The sequence below is a fragment of the Mercenaria mercenaria genome, chromosome 2 (genome assembly GCF_021730395.1).
Source record: "Mercenaria mercenaria strain notata chromosome 2, MADL_Memer_1, whole genome shotgun sequence".
Taxonomy (NCBI): domain Eukaryota; kingdom Metazoa; phylum Mollusca; class Bivalvia; order Venerida; family Veneridae; genus Mercenaria; species Mercenaria mercenaria.
Window position 1 is genome coordinate 101,867,938 of NC_069362.1, and position 12,241 is coordinate 101,880,178.

The 12,241-nt window shown below is 35.1% G+C and overlaps 1 protein-coding gene across 7 annotated transcripts in view; it reads left to right on the forward strand.

The window, feature by feature from the left end:
• LOC123564734 (zinc finger MIZ domain-containing protein 1-like) overlaps positions 1-12,241 on the forward strand; it is a 273,352-nt gene that overhangs the window by 240,361 nt on the left and 20,750 nt on the right. For all 7 annotated transcript variants that reach the window (XM_053537386.1, XM_053537385.1, XM_053537391.1 and 4 more), the window contains 2 exons: positions 10,728-10,997; positions 11,902-12,130. In XM_053537386.1, coding sequence (XP_053393361.1) covers positions 10,728-10,997; positions 11,902-12,130 — 499 coding nt within the window. The remainder of the gene's footprint in view (positions 1-10,727; positions 10,998-11,901; positions 12,131-12,241) is intronic.

Genomic DNA, 12,241 nt, shown 5'->3' on the forward strand with positions numbered 1-12,241 from the left:
ATAAGGAATAATGGCCAGTTTTATGCTCAGCATAGGGAATAATGGTCAGTGCCTTGTTTTATGCTCAGCATAGGGAATAATGGCCAGTGTCTTGTTTTATGCTCAGCATTAGAAATCATGGCCAGTTCCTTGTTTTATGCTCATCATTCGGAATAATGGCCAGTCCAGTGTTTTATGCTTCGCATTGGGGATAATAGCAAGTGCCTCGTTTTACAATCAGTATTGGGAATAATGGCCAGTGCCTTGTTAGTAATAATTGCCACTGCCTTGTTTTTATGCTTAGCTTGGGAATAATGGCCAGTGCCTTGTATTATGCTCATCATTAGGAGTAATGGCCAACTGGTGCCTTGTTTTATGCGCTGTGTTGGGAATAATTGCCAGTGCCTTGTTTTATGTTCTGCTTTGGGAATAATTGCCAGTGCCTTGTTTTATGCTCTGCTTTGGGAATAATTGCCAGTGCCTTGTTTTATGCTCTGCTTTGGGAATTATTGCCAGTGCCTTGTTTTATGCTCTGCATTGGGAATAATTGCCAGTGCCTTGTTTTATGCTCTGCATTGGAAATAATTGCCAGTGCCTTGTTTTATGCTGTGCATTGGGAATAATTGCCAGTGCCTTGTTTATGCTCTGCATTGGGAATAATTGCCAGTACCTTGTTTTTAATATGCTCAGCATTAGGAGTAATGGCCGACACATTGTTTTATGTCTGGCATTAGGAATATTTTCTAGTGTCTTGTATTATGGCCATCAGTAGAAGCAATTTCCAGTCTTTCCGGTGCCTTGCATTATGATCAGCACTAGAAATAATGTCAGTATCTATAATATGTCAGCTAGGATATCGCAGTTCTAAAACCCTGCTTGGATGCAGTTATGTGAGGAAGCTTTTGGCTTATGTGCTAATTAGCATACATGAAACCTATTGCAAACTTGTTGTACAGTGCTGCTACAATTACTGTAAAGTGCACTACTGCAACTTGCTGTGCATGCACAATCATGCATTTGCTAACTTGTGTGCATGCAATACTTTCTGTACTGTACTTAGTGAAAATTGTGTAAAGTCACTAATGTAACTTGCAGACATTAACACTACTGCAATGCTTATGTTGAAATATGCTAACGTACTGTAATGTTGCTAACTGTAACTCTGTAATTTGTGCAACGCTGTATTGTTGCTAACTGCTAACATGCTTAATGTGCACTAACTTTAATCTTAATTGTTGCTAATTTGCTGCGCTATGCTACTCTAGTCTTGCAGTCATGCGTTGGCTTTATTATGTCTTAAGATCAGCATTCTTGTGGTCACTGTAGTTATCTATTCTTGGTTAGGCCTAAAAAGATTCTTGTTTCGGTAACATGCTCAAAGAATGGGTAGGTAGGTCGGAAACTTTTTTTTTTGGAATTTTTTTATCAACGTGGACATTCGGAAATTATTTTTTTGTAAAAATGATTAAAATAAGGGTTATGCTTTAGGACATCATAAGTGATTCTACATCACTGGCGTTAGCAAAAAGGCAGTTATGCATCTTTTTGTTTAAGTTGAAAAAATATCTCCAGGTCCTAAAACATTAGGTCGGGCCAAATTGGTGGTCGGAACAGGAAACAACATTTTTTTTACCCTTACAATACATTATGGATTGCAGTGCATCAGTTTCTTGAAATCCTTTTTAAACATTTACTTGTAATGAAATACCTTAGCATTTTTTGCAGTACAGTACTCAATGCCTCTGTTGTAGAATTTTCTTACAAAAGCATTGTTTCAATAATTTCCTGCTCTACAGTATCGTTATTTGAGTCGCGCCATGAGAAAACCAACATAGTGGCTTTGCGACCAGCATGGATCCAGACAAGCCTGCGCATCCGTGCAGCCTGGTCAGGATCCATGCTGTTCACTTTCAAAGCCTGTTGCAATTAGAGAAACTGTTAGCGAACAGCATGGATCCTGACCAGACTGCGCATGCTGGTCGCAAAGCCACTATGTTGGTTTTCCCATGGCGCGGCTGATTTTATTTTATTACTTTGTTGCAATATATGTTTTGCAACACTTCATTCACTGCCCATTATTGCCATTTCTGCTTAACATGCTTAAATGCCTTATTTCTTTAAACTTTTGTTATACATTTCTCACTGCTTTTCGCAGAGTATATTCTAGCACTGAATTATTAAATATCTTGCAATGCATTTCGCACAGCTCATATTATAGTATTTTCTTCCACATGCAGTTAATTTGAATGGTATTGAAACACTTGCAAGAAAACTGTTTCTAAGGTGCTACACATCTTTGCATTGCCACTTAAAAGATGAATTATAGTGATATATAAAATAACTTGCATGTTCTTTCAGTCATTTCAAACTACAAAAGATTTATTATTGCTGAAATTTTGCAAACGTAATTTGTAGTGAAGTGAAATTTCTGCAGAATCTGTGCAATTTTTGGCAAAACTGGAGCAAATTAGAAATGCGATCCTTTAAATTTTACATTATTAGTGAGAATGGGTGAATATAAAGTACAACAGGTGAGATGGTCAATGATGATCAAAAACAAATGAGCCGTGCCATGAGAAAACCAACATAGTGGGTTTGCGACCAGCATGGATCCAGACCAGCCTGCGCATCCGCGCAGTCTGGTCAGGATCCATGCTGTTCGCTTTTAAAGTCTACTGCAATTAGAGAAACCATTAGCGAACAGCATGGATCCTGACCAGACTGCGCGGATGCGCAGGCTGGTCTGGATCCATGCTGGTCGCAAACCCACTATGTTGGTTTTCCCATGGCACGGCTCAAATATTAAAAGTTGCTTTATTGTAAACTTGAATAGGTGTAACAATTCTACATGCAGGGGAGAAGATAGAAGGGAGATATAACCTATGAAAAAATAAATCGCTAAATGAAATGCTGTATAAAGGGATAATAAAAGTAACACCAATTGTATACAGATCAAGTATATTAGCAATGTCAACAAATAAATCTAGCATTTAAAGTCAGCCATATTTATAATACCCCAAACTTTCTACTTTACTATGCAGTGTTATATATAATAAATCAATTGTAAAATCAATATAGATCAAATAGGAATGTATACTGTCCGTTTATCTTAGGCAGAGATATCCATTAATATACCTTTCATTGTCACCCAAAACTTTCTATTGTATATTTAACTTTTTGCTAATGCATACAATGTACTACTGAAATCATAAAGACCAAATTGTGTCACCTTGCCTTACATCTATTTTGTCAAGTGTGATAAAATTGGTGTAAAGTTTTTATACCATCATTTTACTGACTTATCTGCCAACTTTGGTGAAAGAGTTTACCTGGCCAATATGTAGACATTGGTTTTGATAGGTGTACAATGGTTTCTGCCCTCAGGCTATATTTATCTAGCTGTAAATACTGTACTAAAGCATGTAAACTTGATCATATCTGATAAACTGATTGTTGAGAATCCTCCACTGTTACAGATAAAGGGAGATAATTCCTCATAAGAAAAGATAGATCTGATGCGATAATTCAGTAATCTTCTACTTAACCACAATGATTAGTGTACTCTAATGAGAAAAGATTTAACCTGTTCCACCTTTCCTGTTAATGTGTTATTGTTATTTTGTTTATGCAATCAAATGTCAAGTTATCATCCTACATCTATACAATCAAACTATCTACCTTTGCTGCATACTTACCTGTCTAGAAAACATTCATTACCGACCTGTTTATCTAAATCATTTCATGCACTGCAGGTACAATGTTGATACAATGTTTCGCATGGCATTCATTCATAGAGAAAACTTGTCAGTTTACCTAGAAGCTCTTTTGTGTATTGTCTTTTACTATGTTGGGAGTCTGCTAATTTGGCTCATTCCAAGGGGAATTTGCAATACAAAGAATTACTGATCAATATGATTATATTCTACTTATGTTGAATTAGGTCTGATTAATGTGTGTACTTCATTATAGTATCTTTAAGTATGAAGGAGAGATGATCCTGTGGTTATAAGTGTTGGCCGTTCAACCCAGGGTTTGTGGATTCAGGCTTGGGTTGCAACCGCACCAGTACTGGTTTCTCCAGAAAGTGGACTTGAGGTTGGTTCAAATAAGCTTCATCACAATCAAGCTAAGGTAAATTAGTATAAACTAAGTATGCAGGATGAAAGACACCCTTGCATTGATATTTTGTCCAACTGTTTAAAGTCATATTAAGCATTGGGAGGGATTTGGTGTATTCCATAGGGAATTGATCTGAAAGAAAGAGTCTTTCATGAGAAACAACTTATTTGAAACTTTAGTTCTTTCTTTTTCCATTATGTACTAAGTGAAAATTTAAAGAATAACTAAATATTTACTTCATCACCAATATTGTTTTGATTTCAATATTGACATAAAGTACATTTGAAATGAATTGAAATTCACCTATGTGCATTTACTTAATATGATAGTATAAAATGATTTCTTAATTCAAACCTAAACATCCGTTTCCATATTGCATGCAAATTATCAGATAATTTACATGTTTTTCGCAGTTCCAAGTTTTCTTTGGCTCTTACGTAGGTATGTCCGATCTAGCCTCAGGCCACTGCATCAATTTTTGTTCATTAATGACGTACAGGATCATCCCATAATATAAACAGATTGTTGAGGAACAAATTTGTTTACAAACAGGCAAGATGTGAACATGTTTTTAGTCATTGTTACATTTTTTGTTGTTGTATTATGTCATCACAAAAACTGTTTATCTGTTTATTCGAATCAAGGCAATTAAACTGCTGACTTAATTTAATTAACCACATTGCATCAGACTCGACTAAATCTTATTTGATTGATTATAAAGGTAACATACATGCCTGTAATAGCTTAGTAAATTAGAACATCTCTCTTTTCAAATACTTTTGGTTATTGTCATGCCTAGATCGCTTATTTTCTGGGACATAAATTGTATGATGTTTTTCATATCATAAGCTAACACTGACTAAAATCTTTAATTTTTCACTGCACCTTTTAATTGTTAGCGTGATGCATCCTGGCATGTTGGATGGTCTTTGAGACAAATTAATGTATCTTTTTGAAGCAGTTATAATTTATTTAAGATGCGTTAAACACCGGTTTCACAATCTTGATTTCCGACCATCATATTGGTGTTTATTCTTTGTGGTGGTAATTACTTGAAGATTATCTGTGCTCTGCTTAATATATGATATTGAACTCAATTATTAGATGAAATCAATTTCTGTAAGCTGTCTGCTGATCAATTATTCAGGAGATTTGAAGAAATTTTATTGTGAAAACACATCTGATGCTTGTTTTCAGCCGCTCTGTAGGTCCTTATTGATTGTCTGCCAATATGGTCGCTCCCTCCTCTGATCAGTTATTATATAATTGAATGACAGTTTTCAGAAACCAGACATTATGCCAGTTTAGAACACAAGTACATGGATTGAATAATATATAGATTGAAAATGATAGTGAAACAGTTACTGGGCAAGTTTGCCAATTAAGTTGCATTTATAAATTGGACAGTCTTCTGTCAAATTTTCCAAATCATGCTTAGAACCCAAGTCTTGCTTTAATTCTCTTTTTTGAAAGGTTCAGTTTCTGTTATTTGAGATATCAGCATACTCTCAAATTTATACTGACTGGCCTGGAAACTTTACTATGAAAGTTGATAGATCTGTTATATATTTGACAAACTCTATGGGGAAGGTTAACCATAATAATTTCCCTGTCCAGAAAACAAAAAGCCTTTTTATGTTCTTGTTATGAGGCTAAAATTCATTGTCTGTCTGAGCTGCTATGAATATATAGGAGAGGACATAAAGGTTACAAAACCCTCAGCCTTGCCAATTAATTCTGTAGATTTACTTACTTTCATTTTTTTTTTGTGCTGTCTGCTGCGAGGGCATACTATTTAGGATAATGTCTTTTAGACATTGGTTTTATATAAGTATGTCTTGATGCACACATATTGTTGATATGGGGAGAAGCTCATTATTTCAAAATTTAAGTCTACTGTTGCATTTTGCATCTTTCTCATTTCATTTACATTTTTAGGCTGTGATTTTCTGCTTTTTTGTGACCAGTATACAGATTTCTTTTTCATTATATTTTTTTAATGCCGTATTGTCTAGTATACTAATGTCATCTTTTTGAACACCACCTGCTTGTTCATGGTCTTTAAATTGACACCCATTAATTACTACATCAGCTTATTGACTGATGCTGTTGGAAAAGCATCCATTTTACTTGCCCATCATCAGTTTACAATACCCTGTAATGAAGTGTGACCTGAAAGAGGAAAAGTATTGCCTTCTTTCATGTCTACAAATTGAATAATCAGGCTTAACGGCCATTTAACAGTGTACAGGAACCTGGGGAAATTTATGCTGACAGTTGGTAGCTTGTTATTCACAGTTTGTACCTACTTAACTGCTTGTAATCAAGACATCATAGGCAGGCAATTAATCAATCAGCAATGAGAAAAAATCAATTAGCATCCAATAATGGTGATATACCACAAGTTGGTTAGCTCAACAAATAGACTGTTACACCAGTGACAAGTTACATGAATGACAGTAGGTTGATGGCCACAGGGCATAAGATGAGTATCATGTAAAATTTTAGTGGTATATAATAAGTAATTAAACAATCTTCTTATAAATTATCAGTCACTCAAGGGATGAGAAAAAAATGTCATTTTATGCATGTTTAGTGGGACAGATGTGGTTAATTTCAATTAGATTGCACATTTGGTTTCTTATTATAGCAATTTGTTACCTGTTACAGTTTTGAGCCTTTAAAGGTTTATGAAAAGCGTGTGTCTTGAGTTTCTATCAGGATGATCTTACCTTTGTTAATCAATTAAAAAAGGAATGAAACGAAAATGAAACAATATATGGTTTTGTGGGGGAAAAAAATGTTGGGAAGAAAATTGTCGAATGTTATGTTGAGGAATTAATAATAAACCTTTAGCCTGCTGGCGGCAAGTGTGCTTGCCTTTACGACCAGTGCAGACCAAGTCCATGCAGGCTGATCATGATCTGCACTGTTTGCCATTCAGTCAGTAACTTTTTGGTTTACACCCCATTTGACAGTTAAAGGTACTGTCCAAGTTGGCAGATGGACAAGTTCATTATAGAAATTTAGAAGGTTAAGGGTTAATCTTTAACACATAATTACAACTTTGGTAAACAAGACAGTTGAGGGAGAAAATATACAAATACTTAATGTGTAGAGATAGCTGGTATTGCACAGTATGTAAAGTATGTGTCCCCTGATTTTCACTGGTTTTATCTTTATGTAAATATACCCACAGTGATAACATTTGACAAAGGTATGTACAAGAATTGATAGTTGTCAAAGCAGAGTTGTTGACAATACAACTTACAGATGTAATGTTGATAAAAGTGTAAGCAACAGTTTTAATCATGTCGTGTGTAAAATAAAATAACATGTACGATTATTGGTGAAAGAAGTACTTTAAAGACCCACCACAACCTACCGACTTGCCTCCCTTCCCCACCAAGTACTGTGCATACTGCTTAGGTTAATTTAATAAAATGTTAAGGTCTTGGCCTACTATAGTCCCTGTCAGTTTGCAAGACTTTTAGTAGAAACTACTAGTTCCAAATCATGTATAATTACCATAGAATTTTCTGAGTGTGTTGTGGGCCTTTAAAAAAAATATATATATATACATGATGAAAATATATGTAGGATGAAACGCAGCAGCTGTTGACACTGTCAACAGCATATTGTCACTTTAATTAAAGCTCTGTTACAATAGAATGATGGAAGAAAAATGTTACAAACTATTCTTTATGTTGATTAGTTAACGAAAGTATCCTGTTAATGAAAAGTTACTTCTGTTTCCTGTGCTTGGGTAACTTGTTCCCTTTACTTCTGTTTCCTCTGCTTGTGTAACTGATTCCCTTTGCTTCAGTTTCCTATGCTTGTGTAACTTGTTTCTCTTATGTCTGTTTCCTATGCTTGTGTAACTTGTTCCATTTACTTATGGTTCCTGCACTTGTGTAACTTGTTTCCTTTACTTCTGTTTCGTGTTCCCTTTGCTTCAGTTTCCTATGCTTGTGTAACTTGTTTCTGTTACTTTTGTTATGCCCCCGAAGGGAGGCATATAATTTTTGAGCCGTCTGTCGGTCTGTCAGTCTGTCCACAATTTTCGTGTCCAGTCCATATCTTTGTCATCGATGGATGGATTTTCAAATAACTTGGCATGAATGTGTACCACAGTAAGACGACAACATTGTAAAGGTAAACAAGACCTTTCTTTGCTTCAGTTTCCTGTGTTTGTGTAATTTGTTTCTCTTGCGTCTGTTTCCTATGCTTGTGTAACTTGTTCCATTTACTTATGGTTCCTGCACTTGTGTAACTAGTTCCCTTTACTTGGTTCATGTTCTTGAGTAACTTGTTCCATTTACTTCTGGTTCCTGTGCTTGTGTAACTTGTTCCCTTTACTTGGTTCATGTTCTTGAGTAACTTGTTCCATTTATTTCTGGTTCCTGCACTTGTGTAACTTGTTCCCTTACTTCTGTTTCATATGCTTGTGTAACTTGTTCCCTTTACTTCTGGTTCCTGTGCCTGTGTAACTTGTTCCCTTACTTAAAGTATCCTTGCTTATGTGTTGCTGGGTTACTCAAAGAGTGATAAAACTTTAAAAAGCTATATTTTTGGTTAAGTGCACTTTAATACTTAAATTCTTAATGGGAAATTGGTTCACTTTTAACATTTTTCTGGTGGTTCTGTAACTAACTAATTTGTTAAAAGTGAAGTTAGTTCTTGCTTTCTGTTAAAATTGGTTCATGGACAGCTTGATTATTGTAATTAAGTTACTGCATCTTCTTAATTTATTAGTTGTTTGCAGGGACAAAAAAATGTTTTCTTTGCTAGAGAGTTAAGTAGCTGACATTGACAAAAATGTTTTCTTTACTAGAGAGTTGATTAGAGAATGTGAAAAACATAATTTTTCAGTAATATTTATTTTGCTACAGACATGTTATTCATAGTAGCATTTACTTATGCTAACTGCCCACACTTCAGTAATATGTTTACAGATAAAGATAGCTTCTATTTGCTGTTGATTGACAGCATTGCTGAGTTCATGTCCTTAGCAACAAGAATATTTCACTCAATCATAGCCATAATTTCTTGATCTTGTTTTTAGTGATGTGATATTAACATTGCAGCCGAAAATTATGCATTTGTTTCTTTCAAGTTGAAACAAGATTTGTAAATAACGTCCTCTGTTATTGAAAACTTGATGCCGTTTTTATTGATATGTAAACGATTCGTCAACTTAAATGTCATAATTAAGCTTAAGGCTGAAAATTTGACCTAGCTTGAATGTTACATTGAATTTAATAATGGATTGTATGTGGTTTAAGATGTTTTAATGAACTTTAATTGGAAACTTGTCAAGGATTCTTTGCTTGAGAAAAGCGTGAGCTTAGGAAAGAGTGTAATGACAATTGTTTATTTTTTATATTCATTTAAGCCGTTTTTTAGGGGAAAGGGGAACATTTAGGTGGCTTAATATCTGACTTGGGACTTCCCCTTATTGGGATGTTGATTGAGATACAATTTAATCTTCTTTTTTTTTTTTTCAAATAGGGAAATATGTGTGGGTGAATAAGGAAATTGATGTTGATCGTCACTGTTAGTGACATTTTTGTATTTAATAACTGAGCTGTTAAATCTTAGATAACACATTTTATTTGAGAAAAAAACACCTTCCATGGGACACTGTTATCATGTAACATACGGTTGCTGTTAGATGAGCGGTATCTCCATTACTTCACTTTATTTCGTTACATCATGTTCTTAAATCTGTTGAAAACCTAAATTGATTTCACGGGTTATTCTGCTTCGTACTTGTGGGTTATCTACCAAGGTGCATGACTATGCATGAAATTGTTTAGGATCTTTTTAATATTTTCTTACTTAAAAAAGGAAAATGATCTTTTAAGCACGTATACACAGTTGAGATACTAATTATAGTTACTTAAAAATGATTATAAGAAAAAATAGTTTTTACATTGAAATAAGAAACTTTCTTACAAGGAAAAGATGCCGTGCAAAATAAGGAAAAGACATGCTTTTTAGTATTGCATTGTAAAACTGTTCAAAATATAAAAAAAAAATGAAGTGTCAATTATAATTTGCTTATACCATACTAAATATGTTCAATCTTAATTGTTGCACAATTACATAGTCTGAAACCAGTCAAGTTTTTGACTGTATTACAACATATATTGTAAAAGACTAAGTGTATTTTTCAAGAGAATGTTTCCGTTCATGTTTGAATTCAGGAAGCATCACTTGACGAGACAACTTTTCCTCTAAAAACCTTAACTCTCCTTCCTGATGATCATGATTATATCGGGAGAATAAAACAAAGGCAATATATAATATGTAAACAGGAAGTTAGGGGCATGTCTTAATTTTGCTCTATTTAAACACTTGATGAGTGTTATTTTGGTGTAACAGTTTTTGATAAGAATCTGCAAATTCAAGTACCTCATAATACTCGTGTTAACTGGAGCACTTCACGCATCATAATCGCTAAGGAATATAGAGTTATTCCCCATGGCATCTATTTTTTTTTTTATTGATTTAAGACAGCTGTGGTGTACAGTTGTTAGAAATATTTAGTAATGTTAGAAAGAAAAAGCAACATTATGCAAATTTTGCTATTCGTAAAATTGCTGAATATTTCGTCTTAATTTCAGTGACCCAAATGTTGGATGGCAAGGTCAGCATGGTGGGGCGGGTCCCCAGCAGTCTCTGTCAGTAGTAACCACAGTGTGGGGAGTCACGCCTACAACCCAGACGACCCCGTACAACCACACGACCCCAGGTGGCTACAACACTAATACTACAATGAGCAACACCAACTACACACAACCACCTCAGGGATTCCCAGGCAATCAAATGCAGAAACCAGGCTATGAAAGTAACACAGGCCTTTACCAGCGGAGCAATTCTTATCCATGTCCGAGGTATATTTATTTTTTTGTCCGAGGTATATATATTTTTTTGTAATTTTGAAATATTGGAAAATGTAAATGGAATTTAAATGCTCCATTTTTAAGAAATCAACATACCTTTGCACCATAATATGGTATAGTTTTGGGTTTGAACCCCTGTAGCTGACATTAGCTAAAACGGTAAAAGAGGGCACACTTATATCAACTTAAGTAATTTGAAGCTGTCTAATAAAAAGCAGCATTCAGCCAAATGTGGTCCAAATGTGAGACTCCTCTAATAAGTGCTTTGTCTTAAAGGAGAGACTATAGCGTATGATAATGCCTTTCACCCCTGTTTGATCATTGCAACCCATCATATAGTACTATGGTACAGTAAGACTCCACGATATATGACCATTTTGTGTCGATTCGCAGTAAAACCCAACTCACTCACTATAATACAGTAAGAAGATGGTCTGTCAGACTCGACCTTCACTTGGTTTTTGACACATTTTAAATTGTATCATTTCCCTTTACTTAATGAAACCTCTCGACAAAATGCACCAAAATGACAAGGACTTTATCAGTATTTCCTAGAAATGATCATTTTATAATTACACTGAAACTGTCATCCCTTCAGAGAAATATCGTTTTCAATTGATCTAAACAGGATCCAGAGCTAGCATAGTGGAGTGAATATTTAAGGAGGTGGCTGTTGGTCCCAATATCAGTTTCTGAGAAGTGACTCATATTAGTCATGTATCTAATCTGTGTTTGTAAACAAATCTTTTGACCACAGTAAAATTCTATTTAGTTAGCAGAATTTTGCACTACAGTAAGATATTTATCTTTGTAGTGTGAAAAGTTATATAAAATTGCTGCATTGACAAAAACATACCAAATTTGCTGAGTCATCATGTTATATTTGTTCTTCCAGTGGTTATCCACCAACCCCAAACACCCCAGGATCAAACACACCTGTTTCTATGGCACCAAAGAACGATTACCATGCACCACCGGCAGCTTTGTCTGCAGCAGCTCTGGTGGCGGCGGCAGCCACGGCAACGGCAACTGCCACGGCAACAGCAACATTATTGCAAGAGCAGCAGACGCAGCAGCAGCAGTTTGATATGCAGTATAATAACCAATATAATCCTCAGATGCAGGTAGGTCCAACCAAAGATCTGTTAATAGATCAGAAACTCTCAAAGGTCTTGCCGAATCTCATGGTAACCAAATGAGATTAAGAGATTTGTTTTGTACCTAACTTGCAAGCG